Raw genomic sequence first — 19,287 nt, forward strand, 5'->3', positions numbered from 1 at the left:
AGCGCCCCAGTAGCTGCTGCCCAAATGGGTGAGGGTCTCTTCTTTGTCTTCTTTCCAACTGAGGACTAAGCCAACTGATATTGTGCTGGCCCGGGTCAGGCACTTAAAAGCCGTTAGGGCTCCTGCTACATTGATAAGGGGGACACAGAACGGATCAGGACACAAGAGCATCCGCCCCCAGCAAGACAACTTCCATGCACCAAGTCAGGCACATCGTGGCTGAAGCAAAACAGAGCCCATCGTCCCCCGGCCACCGCCTCTCCGATAGGACTGTAAGGCGGATTCCTCAGCCTTCTTCCCTGTCACTTTCACTTCTTTCCCTTTTGCTCCAGACTGACTTACAAGAGCCTAGATGTTGCTTTCATGGCCCTCAGTCAGAATCCGGACTTGAGGGACTCAGGCTGCAAGTGTCTTTCTGTTGCCTCCCTAGCTCCTGCCCCGTCTGTCTCTCTCCATCAGATTTCCTAGACAACCCCTACTTGAACTTCCGTATCCACATGACCTCTAGGAAAGGATTCTGAGGTTCCCTTTCATCCAGGTCTTTCTCCTATATTCAAAAGCCTGAAGAATCAAAAACTCTCTTAACATTCTAAAGAATCCCCTTCTAAATATGTTTATCTCTCAGGTGGCTACTGCTAAGTCGCTTCAGTTGTGTCCGACTCTGTGCGACCCATAGATGGCAGCCCACCAGGCTCCCCCGTCCCTGGGATTCTCCAGGCAAGAACACTGGAGTGGGGTGCCATTTCCTCCTCCAATGCATGAAAGTGACAAGTGAAAGTGAAGTTGCTCAGTCGTGTCCGACTCTTCATAACCCCACGGACTGCAGCCTACCAGGCTCCTCTGTCCATGGGATTTTTCTAGGCAAGAGTACTGGAGTGGGTTGCCGTTGCCTTCTTCTCTCTCAGGTGGAGAAGGAACCAAATTTCCCCCACTCCTGAACATCCTAAAGAATTCCCTTCTAACTACTCCTGTTTCTCAGGGTGGGAAAGGACCACACTTCCCCACTCCTGCAAATTCCTTTAGCCCTTCAGATTCTTCTGATGGGACAAAGACCTCACTTCCCACCAAAACGACAATCCAAGATTTTCATCAGCTGATCTGGCCCTGATATCAGAGTCAATTTGAGCACTAGTTGGTCTATATTTTAGCTATAAAACTATGACGACGGAAAGGAAAGATGACTTTTTGACACACGATGGCCATGATTTTCTTTAGATTCTGGAGAAAACTGGTTAAAATGAATTTTTTTTCTTGGAAACTGCAAAACCAGTTCTTTTTGCATATGCAGTTAAAAACAACTAACTTGTTAAAAGGCCTGCCGAGGGAAAAGCTTGAGGTTAATTCTTTCATGTCCTTGAAATACACAGCCCACTTTGCCTGAAACCTCAGCCTTGGGCAAATTGGAATTTCAGGCAAAGAAAAAAAGGGGGGAGGGTCAAAGAGACATTTTAAATCTCAAGAAGCAAACTATGAGATTTCTGTCTGTCTGGATTTATGTATGTCTCAGTGTGTGTCTTTTTTTTTTTAAATACTGCTGAAGCTATAAATGAGTTCTAATTTAATTGGCCTAAAGATGGCTGGATGGCATCACCAACTCGATGGACATGAGTTTGAGTGAACTCCAGGAGTTGGTGATAGACAGGGAGGCCTGGCATGCTGTGATTCATGGGGTCGCAAAGAGTCAGACACGACTGAGCGACTGAACTGAACTGAAAGAAAAGTAAGCGCTTACAAATCAGACAATTCTAAATACAAGAGAAATTAACCTAAATGAATTTCAGATTCACATGAACTGGGAAATAATCAATATTAAATATCTAGTATTAATGTTTGTTTGCTAATCTAATATAGACATGTCTAAGAGTCATTAACACTAAGCATATTTTCATTGTGCCTACGGAGAAGGAGATGGCAAGCCACTCCAGTACTCTTGCCTAGAAAATCCCAGGGAAGGGGGAGCCTGGTGGGCTTCCATCTATGGGGTCACACAGAGTCAGACACAACTGAAGTGACTTAGCAGCAGCAGCAGCAGGTTTATTATAAGTTAAATATTGTTATACTGTTATATCTGTTACAAGTTTGCCAGCAAGGAAAGTACCTCAAGTGAAGAAACTTCAAAAAACAGTAAATGAGATAGGAGCTTTTAGATAAACTATTAAGAATCATTATACTTTAAAAATGTCTCTCTAAAACAGTCTCTCTAGATTTTGGTAACCCTGAATTTCTAGGGTTGTGCTAAACTAAGTGACTGATTTATTGAATAGCTAGATCATTTTCAAATAAAATAAGATTCTGAAACATTCATTACTGAACACTAACTTCCTCTTACAGAGAAACTAGAGATTTTGGACTATTAATGAATAATGTTAGACGCCATCCTAAGATGTTCTCTAGAATTTTTTTAGAAACTGTCACTGGTATTTATGTTCACCAATCTATAGAATGCTAATATAAAGGACAGTTCGTGGTTGCTTAAGGAAAGTACGATGTGTATTTTCAGTAAAGAAGGGATGAGGAATGAAATTACATTTTATGAAGGGAAAAGGAAGTAAATCTGACTTACAGGTGGCTGTTTCAGGATGGGAGAACAAAGTAATGGGTACAGAAATTGTTAAGAAGGTTTGATGGAAAGTGCACTCCAAGGGAAGAGTTTTATGCATAAATACAAGTTTTCTTGAGATGTTGAACTGCCTTTGATAATGGATTTTAAGTTTCTTTACCTCTGAAGTGATCTGTTCTATGTTTACCTTTGAAATCTTTGTTACTTTGCCTAAGTGAATATATTATTTCACAGTGACTTATATGATCCTGTCTGACTGACTTATGACTTTACTTATAACTGCTAACTATAGGTATATTATTTTCTATGTCCCTTGTTTCAGAAGATTGTTTCTTATATCACCAAATGTGTAACTGAGCCTGTGATGAAATGCTGATATGCAGTTCCATATGAGATTAGTGATTGTAATAATGTAACTCAAGATATGGGAAGAAGCAACAAGAGGGAATATTTTCCAGGACCAAGAGGCTAGTAAGACAGGCATGGTCCAGAGACTTTTGCTACTTGCAAGGCCTGGTCCAATAACAGCACACTGGAGGCCTGTTAATGGAATCTTCATTAGACCTGGGAATGAGTCTTCCCAGCACCGTGGGACACAATGGCCATGAAATGCCCCCAAAGTATGGTCAAATATGTGGCTATGAAGGGACCCTGCTGACTGAAAGTTGGCACTTGCCAGCTGCCTCTGCAAGGATTACATCGTGACCACTGCAAGCTGCTGACCTTCAACATTCCCTGAAAGGAGTTCAGAAATAAGGCACTCTGTGCTTGGGAAAACCCCACAAGAACTGGCCTTCAGATAGTCAGATGTTTTCAAGTAAAGATTTTATGAGCCCAAATTCTTGCATCTTCTCATACCTAGAGAAACACTAATGTCACAAACCAATGTCTAGTCCTGATTCTCCTGGCTAGCTCCTCAGCAGCTTTTCTACTTCTATTAATCTTTGGGCCATGTACCTTTAACTTTCTTGTTAAGTTTGTTTCTTCTAGAATACAACACATCTCCAAGTGGTAGTATGACAAGAATGTTCCCTGGCCAACACCCAGACAAGCTGCCTTATCACTCCATGGACTTTCATCTCCCTCCGTAAATGCACCCTGACAGAGAGCAGGCAAAAGGAACCCAGAGCTCCACTACACCCCTGTACAGCCTGAAGAAGCCGGAGCAGTCATCGCCCCTTTTCATTTGAGACTGGGTTCCCAAGTGCCTAAGAAGTGAAATAGGTAGGTAGGTAGACATGAGCAGGGTATCAAAAGAGGCCAAAGAATTGGCCCTACAAATAGAGGGAGGAATGTGGTGACCCAAGGACGAAAGAGCAGATAAAACCAAGGAGGGTCTTGGAGTACAGGAACAGAAAAACCAGACGCTTATCGTCCTTCCCTCCCCCATGGAACAGTATATATTATATACTATATACTGTGTATATTATATACACAGTATTTATTAATGGAACAGCATAATCTGTCTTCCCTCCTATCCCATAGAGAGAAGATATTTGCTCTACTCTTTCCCAGCCCAGTATACATGCCTCATCCAATCAGCATATGACTGCAAGACCCCATCCCACTCCTGTACCCTGGGCATAAAAGTGGACTAAGGACCCCCCATTCAACGTCGGTTCTCCCTTGAGCAAGCCTGCTACTCTAACAGCATCTCCCACTCTAATAAACTTTATTTTCCCTCTCACTCTGTCTCATGCCTGGAAACTCTTTTCCAACCCACGCCCAGACCACGACATCTATGAAATTTCCCTTAGATATGCAACTTAACTACCTAAGGGTTAGTATACTCAAAGCAGGGAATGCGTGTTAATTTCCCCTAGTTTGAACTCCCCTCTGGGTACTGTCAGTGAGCACACTGCAGTAGGTTGAAGCTTAATTCTTATAAAACGCTTAAGACAGGCAACTTTTTTATTTTTTTTAATTTGGGAGGCTTGCTGTGGCTCAGCTGGTAATAACTCTGCCTGCAATGTAGGAGACCTGGGTTTGATCCCTGGGTTGGGAAGATCCCCTGGCAAAGGGAAAGATTACCCACTCCAATATTCTGGCATGGAGAATTCCATGGACTGCACAGTCCTTGAGGTCGCAGAATCAGGACACTGAGTGACTTTCACTTTGTGGCTTCCCTGGTGGCTCAGATGGTAAAGTGTCTGCCCACAATGTGGGAGACGTGGGTTCAATGTGGGAGACGTGGGTTTGGGGAGATCACCTGGAGAAGGAAATGGCTACCCACTCCAGTGCTCTTGCCTGGAAAATCCCATGGGCAGAGGAACCTGGTAGGTTACAGTCCATGGGGTCGTGAAGAGTCGGACACAACTGAGCAACTTCACTTTCACTTTGTGGTGGTATAAACACATTCAGAAAACAAAGATCATGGCATCTGGTCCCATCACTTCATGGGAAATAGATGGGAAAACAGTGGAAACAGTGTCAGACTTTATTTTTTTGGGCTCCAAAATCACTGCAGATGCTGATTGCAGCTACGAAATTAAAAGACGCTTACTCCTTGGAAGGAAAGTTATGACCAACCTTGATAATATATTAAAAAGCAGAGACATTACTTTGCCAACAAAGGTCCGTCTAGTCAAGGCTATGGTTTTTCCAGTGGTCATGTATGGATGTGAGAGTTGGACTGGGAAGAAAGCTGATCGCCGAAGAATTGATGCCTTTGAACTGTGGTGCTGGAGAAGACTCTTGAGAGTCCCTCGGACTGCAAGGAGATCCAACCAGTCCATTCTAAAGGAGATCAATCCTGGGTGTTCATTGGAAGGACTGATGCTAAAGCTGAAACTCAAATACTTTGGCCACCTCATGCAACAAGTTGACTCACTGGAAAAGACTCTGATGCTGGGAGGGATTGCGGGCAGGAGGAGAAGGGGACGACAGAGAATGAGATGGCTGGATGGCATCACCGACTCTGTGGACATGAGTTTGAGTGAACTCCGGGAGTTGGTGATGGACAGGGAGGCCTGGTGTGCTGTGATTCATGGGGTCGCAGAGAGTCTGACACGACTGAGCTACAGAAATGAACTGAACTGAAACACAGGTGCACAGATGGACCGGGTTTGTCGTGAAATAAGTGTTCAGGGGTTTTGGGCATTTAAACCAATGGGCCGCCAACAGGGAAGGAAAGAAGACACCTCCATCTCCTCGTCGGCGGTGCCGGTGCCTGATCCTCGCGCACTTGCCAGGCTCTGGCCGGCGATGGGAGTCGGGGTCTAAAGTGGAGTCTCCCTCCCAGGACTGGAGCCCGGGTCTGACCCGGAAGCTTTCCCGCGACCCCGGAAGCAGAGCCCCGCGGCGGAGGCGCCGCCGAAGAGCCACCGCCCCCTCGCCGCCTGGCCGCCGCTTCGGAGAACAGCGGCGGCGCCGGCTTGCACTGATGATCCCCGGCAGGCGGCGGCGGCAGAGGCGGCGGGAGGATGACCTCTCCCCGCGAGCGGAGTGCCGATCTGGCCCGATTCTACACTGTCACCGAGCCCCAGCGACACCCGAGGGGCTACACGGTGTATAAGGTCACCGCCCGGGTGAGTGCGGTTGCCGGGCGGGGGTCGCAGTCTGACCAGGGGCGCGAGACAGGCGAGGACCCCGGTGTGGGGATGCCGGATGCCAGGTTGCGCCTGGTGCCGGGACAGGCGCCCGACGTGGGGACTTGGAAAGGATGCGATAGGGGCAGAGCGTGGGAATTCCCGAACCGCGCTGGAAATGGTCTCAGTAGTGTCCCCATTCCAGGGTGGGGCAGGCGTTGATGATTTTTAATAGATGACTCAGCCCCATCCCGCTTGGACTTTCTCTTCCGAGGCTGAAATATGCAGAAGTGGTTTTGCTTGTCTGCTCGGGATAATGCAGGTTTAAAAAAAAAATGTTAAATTGATGTACTATTTGACTTATGTAATAGAGGGTGTTTCTTCCCTTCCTTCTGGGTTGCACAGAGGCAGATAAACCCTTGGGAAGTATGGCAGTGGTAGGGCCACCATCCTAGGACCTCTGTAACTGATTGTGTCTTTTCACCTCTGAGTTTTTCGTAGAAGACATGAGAAATTCTGCTGATCTTCTGTGAGTTGTCTTGAGAGCACATTTGAAAGTTGTGAGGCTCCTTTACATCGACTAATTGATACAGTTTTTAGTTTAGTGCCTGCTTTGTTCATGTTTCATTGCTCTTACGTTGAGTTTTAGAGTTTGTGTCTTTCTCCTTGAAATAAGAGTAATAAAATTAAATATTAATATTAAATACAAATTAGTATTAAAATTACATATATATATGTAATGTGTTATATGTAGTGTGAATGTATGTGTGTATTAGGCATATGTACACATCACCCAGTTAAATCCTAATTTTAATGAAGGGGAAACTATAGTTCAAGAAAGTGCTGTGGCTGGCCCAGCTTCACATTGCAAGAAAGTAGCACATCAGGGACAGGGGAGCCTGGTGGGCTTCCGTCTATGGGGTCACACAGAGTCGGACACGACTGAAGTGACTTAGCAGCAGCAGCAGCGGCACATCTGGGGTATGAGGTCTCTTCTGTTTAAGTTGTAAAAAAAATGATTAAGAGTTAACTTCATCATTAATTGTTAAAAAAGAGAGGTACAGATAGAGGTGATATTACAGTATACGTTTGGGGGATGTAGTGCTCTTGGGTGATAGATCAGGAAATGGGCCTTGAAAGGAACCTTAACGATTTTATAGATTTAGATCCGCAGAGTTTGGGGCATGGGAATGGCATGTGCTTTTTGGAATTGGTGCACGATTCAGACAAGTGTAAGAGGATAGGATGGGCAAATTTGTGTAAATGTAGTAAGACCAGTCCCGGTTATTGCAGAGGGTTGTACCAAGAATACGGAGAAAATTGTTACTGTTTGCAAGTAAGGTTGTTATATAGGTGGAGTGTTAGTTTCAGTTTAAGAAAAAATTTTGAGATTAAGGGTGCTCTTACTGTGGCCCCCTTGAAAGCTTCTTTTGGCCCTTCAGAAACCTAGACTTGGTTTCCTAACGTAGTTTGTGAAATTAGAACAATTTTTAACATACTTAATGCCCTAACTCTAATGTTCCCCTCAGAGCACCCTGTTCATCTTCTGTTATAACACTTTTCACAGTTATATTGTATTAATCTGTTTGCTTGTCTGTGTCTCTCAGATTTGGAGCAGGGCACTGTCACTGGTGTTTGTTTCCTTTTGTATCTCCCAAGGCATTGTGGGGCACAGAGTGCCTAAAAATTATTGTTTTCCTCTGTGATTTAGGTAGCACATTTACTAAATGTTTAGTTTCAGGTAATATGAGCTCTGAGGGTTACAAGGCAGCATAAAGTGTGGGCCTTCTTTTCAAGGATACTCCTAGTAGAAGATGGTTTACTATACTTGAAGTATAGTGCAAGGTAGAAAGTGTTAAGTGCCATAAAAGACTATAGAAAAGAGCTGTGGGGTTTCAGAATACAGAGTTTCTGGCTCAAGGGATCAGGGAACATGTACCAATTAAGATAGGTGGTGAAAGATTGGAAGAATCTAGATGGGTGGGATAAGTGGAAAGGGTATTGCAGGTGGAAGGAATGTGTGAATGTGTGTAGAACTTGAGTAAGAAACTGAATATGATTATTACTTGTGTCTTCCTTTACAAAAGGCATGGTTAATCTAGTTGAGATCTTAAATATCTTTTTTAAAGCTGTAAGCTAACATATGACAACATCAATTAGAAGATAAAGTAGCACATTGTCTGTTCTAGCCAGATCTGTGTAATATGCATATCAGTTATTCTGTGGTTATTTAACTGGAAATTGCTTACACTGTCTTTTTTTCTCCTTGTAAATATTTGTGTCCTCATTTATTGCTTATGGTACAGATTTTGTTTTCTAGTTTTAAATATTGAGGATTAATAAAGAGATAAACTTAAAAAACCTTCATAGTATAAAATATAAGTAAATTATTTGTTATTTTTTGAGACTTAAAGAGAAAAACATCTTACCTTAGGAGAATTAATCAGGTAAGTAGTGCTCCCCTGACAGAACTTTGTAAGATAAAAATGTCCTCTTTATGTTTCCTATTACTGACATATTTTTAAGGAACAATCTCTCTATTCTTGATTCTTGTAAGATTCTTTATGTAAGAATAGAATTAGAATCATTGGAATTACCATTGTTAAATTTTGGTTGGCATAAGAGCTGTTTCATGTTCTTAAATCTCCTTTATACTTAGTTTTTCCGCCAGTTCTCTGGAAGCTGGCAGGCTTAGATAACCTTATGGCCAGTTACAAGCTTGCTAACGGATTTCCTAGTTAAATCCTATGTTGCTTGTTAATTTTCATCTTGAATAAGTACTTCTGTTCAGCATTAGAAAGTTCTTTTGTAGATTTCCATTGATGGTTTAGTTAAAGGAGACACAGATGTAGAAGAACCATTCACATAGTGTTTTTGGTTGTTTTATCATGCTAAGTTTACAAAATTTGTATAAGGTAATATGGACTTCTTAACAGTATTGAGTAAATAGTAATTCTTGCCTGTATTCATTCATGAATATGCAAAGAAAATCTTATGTTTCTATTTTTAAAAGACAACGCTGCCTTATGACTTTGTTTCTATTGAGACATGGTTTATATACAGTGAGATTCACCAATTTTAAGTGTACAGTTGGACGAGTTTTGACCTGTGTCTGTAATTGTGTAACCACCACCACAGTCATCACTGCAGGAGTTCCCTCATGCTCCTTTGCAGTCAGCCTCCTCTCCCCACCCCCTGTCCCTGGGCAGCTGCTGGTCAGCTTTCTGTTGTCGTACTGTGCTTTTTTGTGGAGGAGGGATCTGGCTTCTTTAACTCAGCAGGATTATTTGAGATTCATCTATATTGTGTATTTTTATTCTCCTTTATTGCTGACCAGTATTCCCTTGTGGGCTTCTCTGGTGGCTCAGTGGTGAAGAATTCATCTGCAATTCAGGAGAGCAGGAGACGTGGATTTGATCCCTGGGTCGGGAAGATCCTTTAGAGGAGGGCATGACAACTCATTCCAGTATTCTTGCCTGGAGAATCCCATGGACAGAAGAGCCTGGCGGGCTATAGTCCGTAGGGTCGCAAAGAGTTGGACATGACCGAAGCGGCTGAGCACGCACGCACATTCCCTTGTATGGTTATACTACAGTTAATCCATCCACATTTGGGTTGATGGACATTTGGGTTGTTTCCAGTTTTTGGCTATTATTAATGCAAGTACTATGAACATTTATATGCAAGTCTCAGTGAATGTGGGCTTTTATTTCTCTTGATAGCACAGCCTTATACCTTTATACTACGCTGAAGTCTGATAATCTCAGTCCTCTTTCTTTCTCAAAATTATTTTGGCTATTCTAGATTGTTTGCATTTTTAGAAAAACTTTGGAATCTGCAAACATGCCTACTCAGATTTTGATTGGAATTACATTGAGAATGTGGGGCTTTCCTAGTGGCTGTTTGGCTCAGTTGTAAAGAATTCATTTGCAATGCAAGAGCCGAAGGATATGCAGGTTTGATCCCTGGGTCAGAAAGATCCCCTGGAGGAGGTCTTAGCAACCCACTCCAGTATTTTTGCCTGGAGAATCCCATGGACAGAGAAGCCTGGAGGGCTACAGTCCATAAGGTTCTGTAGAGTTGGACATAGCTGAAGCAACTGAGCACGCATGCATGCACATTGAGAGTGTAGGTCAATTTTAGAATTGATGTCTTTAAATAATATTGAACCTTCTTATCCATGAACACAAATTTTCCATTTATTTAGCTCTTTAATTTGAGCAATATTTTCCAGTTTTTAGTGTGCAGGTCTTGCACATAATTTGGGTTTGTTTTCAAACTATCAGAATACATAAGTCTATTTTACATAGCTAACATTTGTTGAGTATTAATAGCACACACTTCTGTGGTGCTTAGTGTGAGTCAAGCTCTATTCTAAGCATGTAATATAAATTAGCACATTTTTTATAGCAGCGCAATGAGTAGGTGCAGTTATTATTCTCACATTCTCATGTGAGGAAATTGAAGCACCTAAATGTTAAATAACTTGCCTAGGCTCACACAAAAAACAAATGGTAGAGTTTAGACTTGAACCCTGGTAGTCTACCAGTCAGAGTGCTTTTAATCCCAGTGCTGTGCTGAGTTCCGAAACACACCTTATTAGAGGCTGTGGGTATACTGTAGTTTACAAAAGTGATAGATGCAAGTATACTACAGTGATTAGGATGATGTGAACAAAGGGGATCAGGAAATGAATAGAAGTACTCGGCTTGACTTGAATCTGAAAATTGCCTCTTCCAGAGCTTCAAATTCAAGCACTATTTGTATTGCTTGGAGGGAACCTGCTTTCAATTCCTGACCACATTGTTGTATGGGCTGCTTGTGCTTGGAAAGATAATTATCTGTTTTCCCAAGTATGCTGGTGTACTGAGTTTTTCATCTGGGTGTGTGTGTGCGCGTGCATGCCTGCGGCTCTGCTGTATCTGACTCTTCGCGATCCTCTGGGCTGTAGCCAACCAGGCTCCTCTGTCCATGGGATTTTCCAGGCAAGAATATTGGAGTGGGTTGCCATTTCCTCCTCTAGATCTTCCCCACCCAGGGATCGAACACGCATCTGCATCTCCTGTGTCTCCTGCATTGGCCGGTGAATTCTTTACCACTGGGAGGCATGCTTCCTTGCCTCTCTGTTAGATAGATGTGGTTTTCTCAGTCTGGAATGCGCTTCCATTTTGTCTTGGCAATCGCTGCTGTCTCACGTGACCTCTCCTGCCCTCTGTTCTACAGGAAGCCGTTCTTAAATGGAGAATTCTGTGTATTGTATTCAGTTCAGTTCAGTTCAGTCACTCAGTCTTGACCGACTCTCTGCAACCCCATGAATCACAGCACGCCAGGCCTCCCTGTCCATCACCAACTCCTGGAGTTCACTCAAACTCATGTCCATTGAGTCGGTGATGCCATCCAGCCATCTCATTCTCTGTCGTCCCCTTCTCCTCCCACCCCCCAATCCCTCCCAGCATCAGACTCTTTTCCAGTGAGTCAACTCGTTGCATGAGGTGGCCAGAGTATTGGAGTTTCAGCTTTAGCATTAGTCCTTCCAGTGAACACCCAGGATTGATCTCCTTCAGAATGGACTGGTTGGATCTCCTTGCAGTCCAAGGGACTCTCAAGAGTCTTCTCCAACACCACAGTTCAAAAGCATCAATTCTTCGGCGATCAGCTTTCTTCACAGTCCAACTCTCACATCCATACATGACCACAGGAAAAACCATGGCCTTGACTAGACGGACCAATTTGTTGGCAAATTGGTTGGTGCAAAAGTAATTATGGTTTGCATTGTTGAACTTTGCTGTTTGATATTGGAATACATTCTTAGATAAATGTGCTTATGTTATACATCATTTTAATGCCCTTTTCTTGCTTTATGTTTTCTTGTTAATGACTTAGTGAAAGTGAAGTTAGTTGCTCAGTTGTGTTTAGTTCTTTGTGACTCCATGGTCTATAGACCACCAGGCTCCTCTGTCCATGAAATTTTCCAGGCAAGATTATTGGAGTGGATTGCCGTTCCTTTCTCCAGGGGATCTTTCTGACCCAGGGATCCAACCCGGGTCTTCTGCATTGCAGGCAGATTCTTTACTGTCTGAGCTATCTGTTTATTTTATATTTATTTTAGACTAGGTAAATGATGGTAGACAAAAAGCACATTCTAATGATTTTCTCATTTGAGTTCAAAGTAGGTAGTAAAGCAGTGGAGATAACTCACAACATCAGCAATGCATTTGGCCTAGGAACTGCTAATGAACATGCAGTGCAGCGGTGATTCAAGAAATTTTGCAAAGGAGATGAGAGCTTTGGAGATGAGGAGCATAGTGCCTGGCCATCAGAAGTTGACAATGACCAATTGACAGCAGTCATAGAAGCTGATCCTCTTACGACTATACGAGAAGTTGCTGAAGAACTCAACGTTGACCATTCTACAAATTGCAAAGGTGAAAAACTCAATAAGTGGGTGCTTCATGAGCTGACCAAAAATTTAAAAAAATAGTCATTTTGAAGTGTTGTTTTGCTTATTCTATGAAATAACAGTGAACCATTTCTCAATCGGATTGTGACATGAGACGAAAAGTGGATTTTATACGACAGCCGGCAATGACCAGCTCAGTGGTTGGACCGGGGAGAAGCTCCAGAGCACTTCTTAAAGCCAGACTTGCACCAGAAAAAGGCTCATAGTCACTGATTGGTGGTCTGCTGCCACTCTGATCCACTACAGCTTTCTGAATCCCGGCCAAACCATTACATCTGAGAAGTATGCTTAGCAAATCGATGAGATGTACCAAAAACCGCAGTGCCTGCAACCGGCATTAGTCAACAGGATGGGCCCAGTTCTTCTCCATGACAGTGACCAACTGCATGTCACAAACCAACACTTCAAAAGTTGAATGATTTGGGCTACGAAGGTTTGCCTCATCCTCCATATTCACCTGTTCTGTTCTGTTCAGTCACTCAGTCGTGTCCGACTCTTTGTGACCCTGTGGACTGTAGCCTACCAGGCTTCTCCATCCATGGGATTCTCCAGGCAATAATACTGGAGTGGGTTACCATTTCCTTCTCCAGGGGATTCACCTGACCTCTCGCCAAATGACTGCTAGTTCAAACATCTTGACAACTTTTTACAGGGAAAATGCTTTCGCAACCAGTAGAAGGCAGAAAATGCTTTCCAAGAGTTCATTGAATCTCAAAGCACAGATTTTTATGCTAAGGGAATAAACTTATTTCTCACTGGCAGAAATGTGTTGATTACAATGGTTCCTATTTTAATTAACAAAGATGTGTTTGAGCCTGGTTATAATGATTTAAGATTCACCATCGGAAACCACAATTACTTTTTCACCAACCTAATATATCCCTCCGTTAAAGCTTTTACCTTCCTGTACTTGTTTGCTTCCTCTGAGGGCAAACTGTCTTTCTAACCTATTGGTGCCTAACACAGCCTGGATATAGTAGGAACTTGAGAGAAGGCTGGAAAGAGGCAGTGTTTTCCTTTCTGTTGTCTTTTAAATTAGCATGCAGTATGATTGATATTTTGTTGGGTAGTTTTATGAATCTTTACAAACGAATGGATTCTCATATCCTCTGTCATAATCAGGAAGCAAAACAGTTCCCATCAGCCTCAACATCTCCCTCTGCTTTCCCTGTTTTACACTCTTCTCCCACCTCTTCGTCCCTAGCAGCTACTGTTCTGCCCTCTGCCTCTATACTTTTGTCCTTTTGAGGGCATTTTATAAAGAGAATCATAGAGTATTTAACCTGTTGAGATCATCTTTTGCCTAGTTTTTTCAGTGGGTTTGCTTTCTTATTGTTGACTTTCGATAGTTCTTTTTTGAATGTAAGTTTTTTGTCAGATATGTAGTTTGCAAGTGTTTCCTTCTAGTATGTAGCATATCTTTTCATTCTCTTAACAGTGTCTTTCACAAAGTAAACATTTTTAATTTTGGTGAAGTCTAGATTATCATATTTTTCTTTTATGGAGGAAAAATGGGCTTTTAGTGCTGTGTCTAATAAAATCTCTTTGTTGACACCAGGTTTTAAAAAATGTAAACCATTCCTGTTTTCATCTTGTTTATTGACAATTTATATGCTCAGATATTAACATTTTAATATTAAAGATTTTTACATTAACTTTTTTTTTGGCCTCACCCCAGGGTTTGCAGATATTAGTTCCCTGACTGCGGATTGAACCTGCTCCCCCTGCATTCAAAATGTGGAGTCCTAGCCACTAGACCTCCAGGAAATCAGTACATTAAGAATTTTCACTTTCTTTGAATTTTGATTGGAAAATAGTTGTTTCCCTGGTGTCTCAGTGGTAAAGAATCCACCTGCCAATGCAGGAGAGCAAACACAGGTTCTGTCTCTGGGTTGGGAATATCCCCTGTGGAAGATAATGGCAACTCACTCTAGTATTCTTGTCTGGGAAATCCCGTGGACAGAGGAGCCTGGTGGACTATAGTTCATGGGATGGCAAAAGAGTTGGATACAACTTCACAACTGAAAAACAGCAATAGTATTATAGTAATTGGTAGAATTTGAAGTGAGAAAAGCAACTTTAGCAAAACATTTATTGAGTATACCAAGGTAACTTTTTTTTTTGGCCGCAGAAATTTTTTTTTTTTGGTTGTGGACCAATTTTTAGTGTTTATTGAGTTTGTTACAGTTTTGCTTCTGTTTTATGTTTTGGTCTTTTGTCTGTGAAGCATGCGTTATCTTAGCTCCCAGGACCAGAGATCACACTCGCATCCGCTGCATTGGAAGGGAAAGTCTTAGCCACTGGACTGCCAAGGAAGTCCCTATGTTAACTAACTTTACGGATTTTTATCTTCCTTGAACTTTGATTGGAAAGTAGTTTACCTTAGAGTAGTGCTATGATTGGGAGAATTTGAAGTGAGAAAAGTAACTTTCAGTTCAGTTCAGTCGCTCAGTCGTGTCCGACTCTCCGCGACCCCATGAAGCACAGCACGCCAGGCCTCCCTGTCCATCACCAACCCCCGGAGTTCACTCAAACTCATGTCCACAGAGTCGGTGATGCCATCCAGCCATCTCATTCTCTGTCGTCCCCTTCTCCTCCCGCCCCCAACCTTCCCCAGCATCAGAGTCTTTTCCAGTGAGTCAACTCGCCGCATGAGGTGGCCAAAGTATTGCAGTTTCAGCTTTAGCATCAGTCCCTCCAATGAACATCCAGGATTGATCTCCTTTAGAATGGACTGGTTGGATCTCCTTGCAGTATAAGCAAGTGTTTATTGAGTATACAAAGGTAACTTGCGGTTAGTTTCTTTATTCACCTATAGATTTTGGGATTTTAAGAAAATATTTCTTACTTTCAACATATTATTGTCATAAGCAATTACTAGAAAGTTGAATGTCTAAAATTTTCCCCACTGACTTTTCTATCTTAGTGGGAGGTCTCTCTCTTCAGAGTACTAAAAAAATATTGTAAAATATCCAATTATGGTTTGTGCAGGTGCTGTCTCTTGAGTCCTGACTACCTGGCTGGCAAGTGATTAACCAACCCAGGTATCCTTGCCAACCAGTGACACCTGCAGCTCTGCAGGGAAAAGAGCGGGAGGAGCTGAGATGCAGGTGATGGAGCGGGAGGGGTTGAGTTTGGTAAGGGGATGCCTGCCTGTGTGAGCTGGGCGCTTTGAGGTTGCTGTTCCTCTTGCCAGAGTGTGTGTGTGTATGAAATGCAGTTTAAAGATGTCAGTATGTTTATATGAATGTGGATTTTATGAAAGTCAAATGTCTGAAAGTCAGGAATGCATGCATTACACAGATGGATGTTCCGTTTGGTTTGCCTAATCACCACAATGGGAAATGTTCAGTATAGTGTAGCCTTACATTTCTGTATACCTTATTTTTTCTCTTTTCCATTTGGAAAGTCATATCTTTGAGAAATAAAATGTGTGGGGCATGTCTCTGTTTTTCATTGAGTTTGATTATTTGTGTCGTGACAGTTTTTTAAAAAATATGTTACTTTTGGCAATATTTTATCCTCTTACCTCTGCTTCTGCTCTGAACTGGCAGCTGAATACTGATAGTGAAGTGGCCATCAGAAGACCTGATTATTGTAAATTGCTCATAAAAGTAGCTTTTAAAAATTTATGTTCAAATTTGTGATATAAATCATGATTATATGATTATAAATCATATTATTTCTGTTTCTAAAGGGACTTATTTTGTGATCATTTTTGGTAGGAACTATTACGGTTAGATTGAATAAATTTTGTAGTTCTGTTTTCCAGTAGCTATCTCTTAATCTTATAAAGATGACAATTCTTTTGTGTATTCGAGTTAAGAGATTGATTTCAAATCATTGTTATGATAATTAGATAAGAGCGCTTTTGACTAATTCTTAAGGAAACTAGTCACTAAGTCCTGTCGGACTCTTGTGACCCATGGAATGTAGCCCGAGAGGCTCCTTTGCCCCTAGGGTTTTCCAGGCAAGAATACTGGAGTGGGTTGCCATTTCCTCCTCCAGGGCATCTTCCCAGCCCAGGGATGGAACCAGGGTCTTCTTCACTTCAGGCAGATTCTTTACCAGCTGAGCTACCAGGAAAGCTCCTTAAGGAAACTAGGTAATAACTTGGTAAGAAGTAGATAAAAGAAGTTAGCACTGGGAAGAATTTAGAGGGCCTAATGACAGTATGATTTGTTGTTTATTATAGGCCTATCTCAGCCAACCTGCAGCATTCCTTCTTTTTTCTTTTTTTAAGATAGGCAAGAGAGCTCATTTTACGGTTGCTTTTCTTAGGTTTATCACAGAACTGGCAAGAAAGCTGTTTTCAGCTGCTGGTAGAGCCAGTATTCGGTATTCACTCATTCAAGAAGTATTCACTCTTCTTTGGTCCTTCTGATCTGCTGCCAAAGTGCTTCTGTTTTTCGGTTTAATCGCATTTCTTTGTGAAGGACAAAATTGGTTTGCCTAACTGGCATTGGGACTGTTACTGGGATACATTGGAAAAGACCCTGATGCTCGGAAAGATTGAAGGCAGGAGGAGAAGGGGACGACAGAGGATGAGATGGTTGGATGGCATCATGGCTTCGATGGACATGAGTTTGAGCAAGCTCTGGGATTTGGTGATGGACAGGGAAGCCTGGCGTGCTGCAGTCCATGGGGTTGCAAAGAGTTGGACACGACTGAGCGACTGAACTGAACTGGCATTAGGGCTGTTACGTGGAATTTTAATCTCTAGGAGGGCCAATTTAGTTATGTCCTGGAAAGAGCACTTTGTTTAGAACCAGAGGGTTGTGAGACCTGGTCCTATGTATTCCTGATGAATCTGATTAGTGCTAATATGTTCCCCTGGGCCTTGGTTATCTCATCTTACCAGGCAAGATTGTTGTGTTGATTGAATGTAATAAAATATTTAATTTCTTAGCATAGTAAGAGATAGTTAACCTTTACTGTGAGCCCCTGTTTCCCTAAATTCAGAACTTGCTGTTGGCATTAACTGAGGCAAACGGACTACAAATGTTGCAGTAGCATTTCCCAGTTGTGTTCCAGATTTTATCAGTAGTAGGTGTTGCATAAATAGTTGGGTGGATAAATGACCTTGGGGAAATACTATTTGTTTTTCTTTCAGAAATTTACTAGGCATAATAATGTTGAGAGACCTTGAGGCCTTGAGAAATTCTGCTGTTAAAAAAAATTTTTTTATAAACAAAAGTAAACTGAATTGATCATTCAGCCCTTTAAAATAGATGATTTTAAAGAATATCTGTATTCCATGCAGCACAGTTTATCAAACACTGCTTTAGATAATCATTTTCAAGATGATTTGGTGATAGAATTCTCTGTAGCAAAAGGCTCTTCATGATATGTATAGTACTTACTGAGCTGGCGATAGTCTATGCTTGCCATGGAAATTTATGAACTTTAAATGAAAAGAATCAGTGCTTTAAATTCTAATTTTTGTGGAATTATATAACAAAATATTGAAATTCACCCAGAAACAAAAATTACTGAATGCTTGCAGCCTACATCAGGGTGAATTTACAGTATTTTTAAAAATATTATTTATTTATTTTCGGCGATTCTGGGTCTTTGTTGCTGTGGGCAGCCTTTCTCTAGCTGTGGTGAGTGGGGGCTACTCTGTTGCCGTGCACAGGTTTCTTGTTGCGATGGCTTCTCTTTTTTTGGAGCACAAGCTCTAGGCTTGAGGGCTTTAGTAGTTACAGCATACCAGCTCAGTAGTTGAGGCTCTTGGGCTCTAGAGCACTTGGCTCAGTATTGTGGTGCATGGGCTTAGTTGCTCCATGGTATGTGGAATCTTCTGGGACCAGGGATCGAATCCATGTCCCTGGCATTGGCAGGCAGATTCTTATCACTGTACCACCAGGGAAATCCCTGAATTCACAGTATGTTTGTTTTAGAATTGACTACTTATTAAGATAATTGCTAGCATAATGTTAAAAGTTATAGAAATCTGGATCTAAGGGTTCAATTTTGTTCATTTTCAGTATGATCATATTTTTTTCCTCATTTTTTGTCAGTTTTGTAGTCCTGCTGAAGAGAATTGCATAGTTAGAAAGAGTTACCCTTAAAGGACATTTGGGCTCATGTTATTCCACGGAGAAGGCGATGGCACTCCAGTACTCTTACCTGGAAAATCCCATGGATGGAGGAGCCTGGTAGGCTGCAGTCCGTGGGGTCACGAAGAGTCGGACATGACTGAGTGACTTCACTTTCACTTTTCACTTTCATGCATTAGAGAAGGAAGTGGCAACCCACTCCAGTGTTCTTGCCTGGAGAATCCCAGGGACGGGGGAGCCTGGTGGGCTGCCGTCTATGGGGTCGCACAGAGTCAGACACAACTGAAGTGACTTAGCAGCAGCAGCAGCATGTTATTCCATGAGGGGGCTTCCCTGATAGCTCAGTCGATAAAGAATCTTCTTGCAGCGCAGGAGACCTGGGTTCGATTTCTGGGTTGGGAAGATTCTCTGGCGAAGGGAATGTCAACCCACTCCAGTATTCTCGCCTGGAGAATCCCATGGACAGAGAAGACTGGCAGGCTACAGTACATGGGATCTCAAGAGTCAGACACGACTTAGCGACTAAACCACTACCACCATGTTATTCCAACCTGTTGTGTTTTTGGTTTTAATTTCAGAGGACACATTATTAACTCATTTAAGTGAATTTGCACACATAGGAATGCTGAATCCTATAGTGGGGTACCAAGTGGTTGAACTTGGTAATGTATTTAGCAA

At 42.3% G+C, this 19,287-nt stretch overlaps 1 protein-coding gene across 4 annotated transcripts in view; it reads left to right on the plus strand.

The window, feature by feature from the left end:
* Positions 1–5,865: 5,865 nt before the first annotated feature.
* The window catches only part of RPS6KC1 (ribosomal protein S6 kinase C1), a 203,184-nt gene continuing 189,762 nt past the window's right edge, over positions 5,866–19,287 (plus strand). For all 4 annotated transcript variants that reach the window (XM_055419061.2, XM_055419062.2, XM_055419063.2 and 1 more), the window contains exon 1: positions 5,866–6,087. In XM_055419061.2, the coding sequence (XP_055275036.2) occupies positions 5,983–6,087 (105 nt within the window). In that variant the 5' untranslated portion in view covers positions 5,866–5,982. The remainder of the gene's footprint in view (positions 6,088–19,287) is intronic.

The sequence above is a fragment of the Moschus berezovskii genome, chromosome 17 (genome assembly GCF_049115385.1).
Source record: "Moschus berezovskii isolate FMDL1 chromosome 17, NW_MosBer_1.0, whole genome shotgun sequence".
Classification (NCBI taxonomy): Eukaryota; Metazoa; Chordata; class Mammalia; order Artiodactyla; family Moschidae; genus Moschus; species Moschus berezovskii.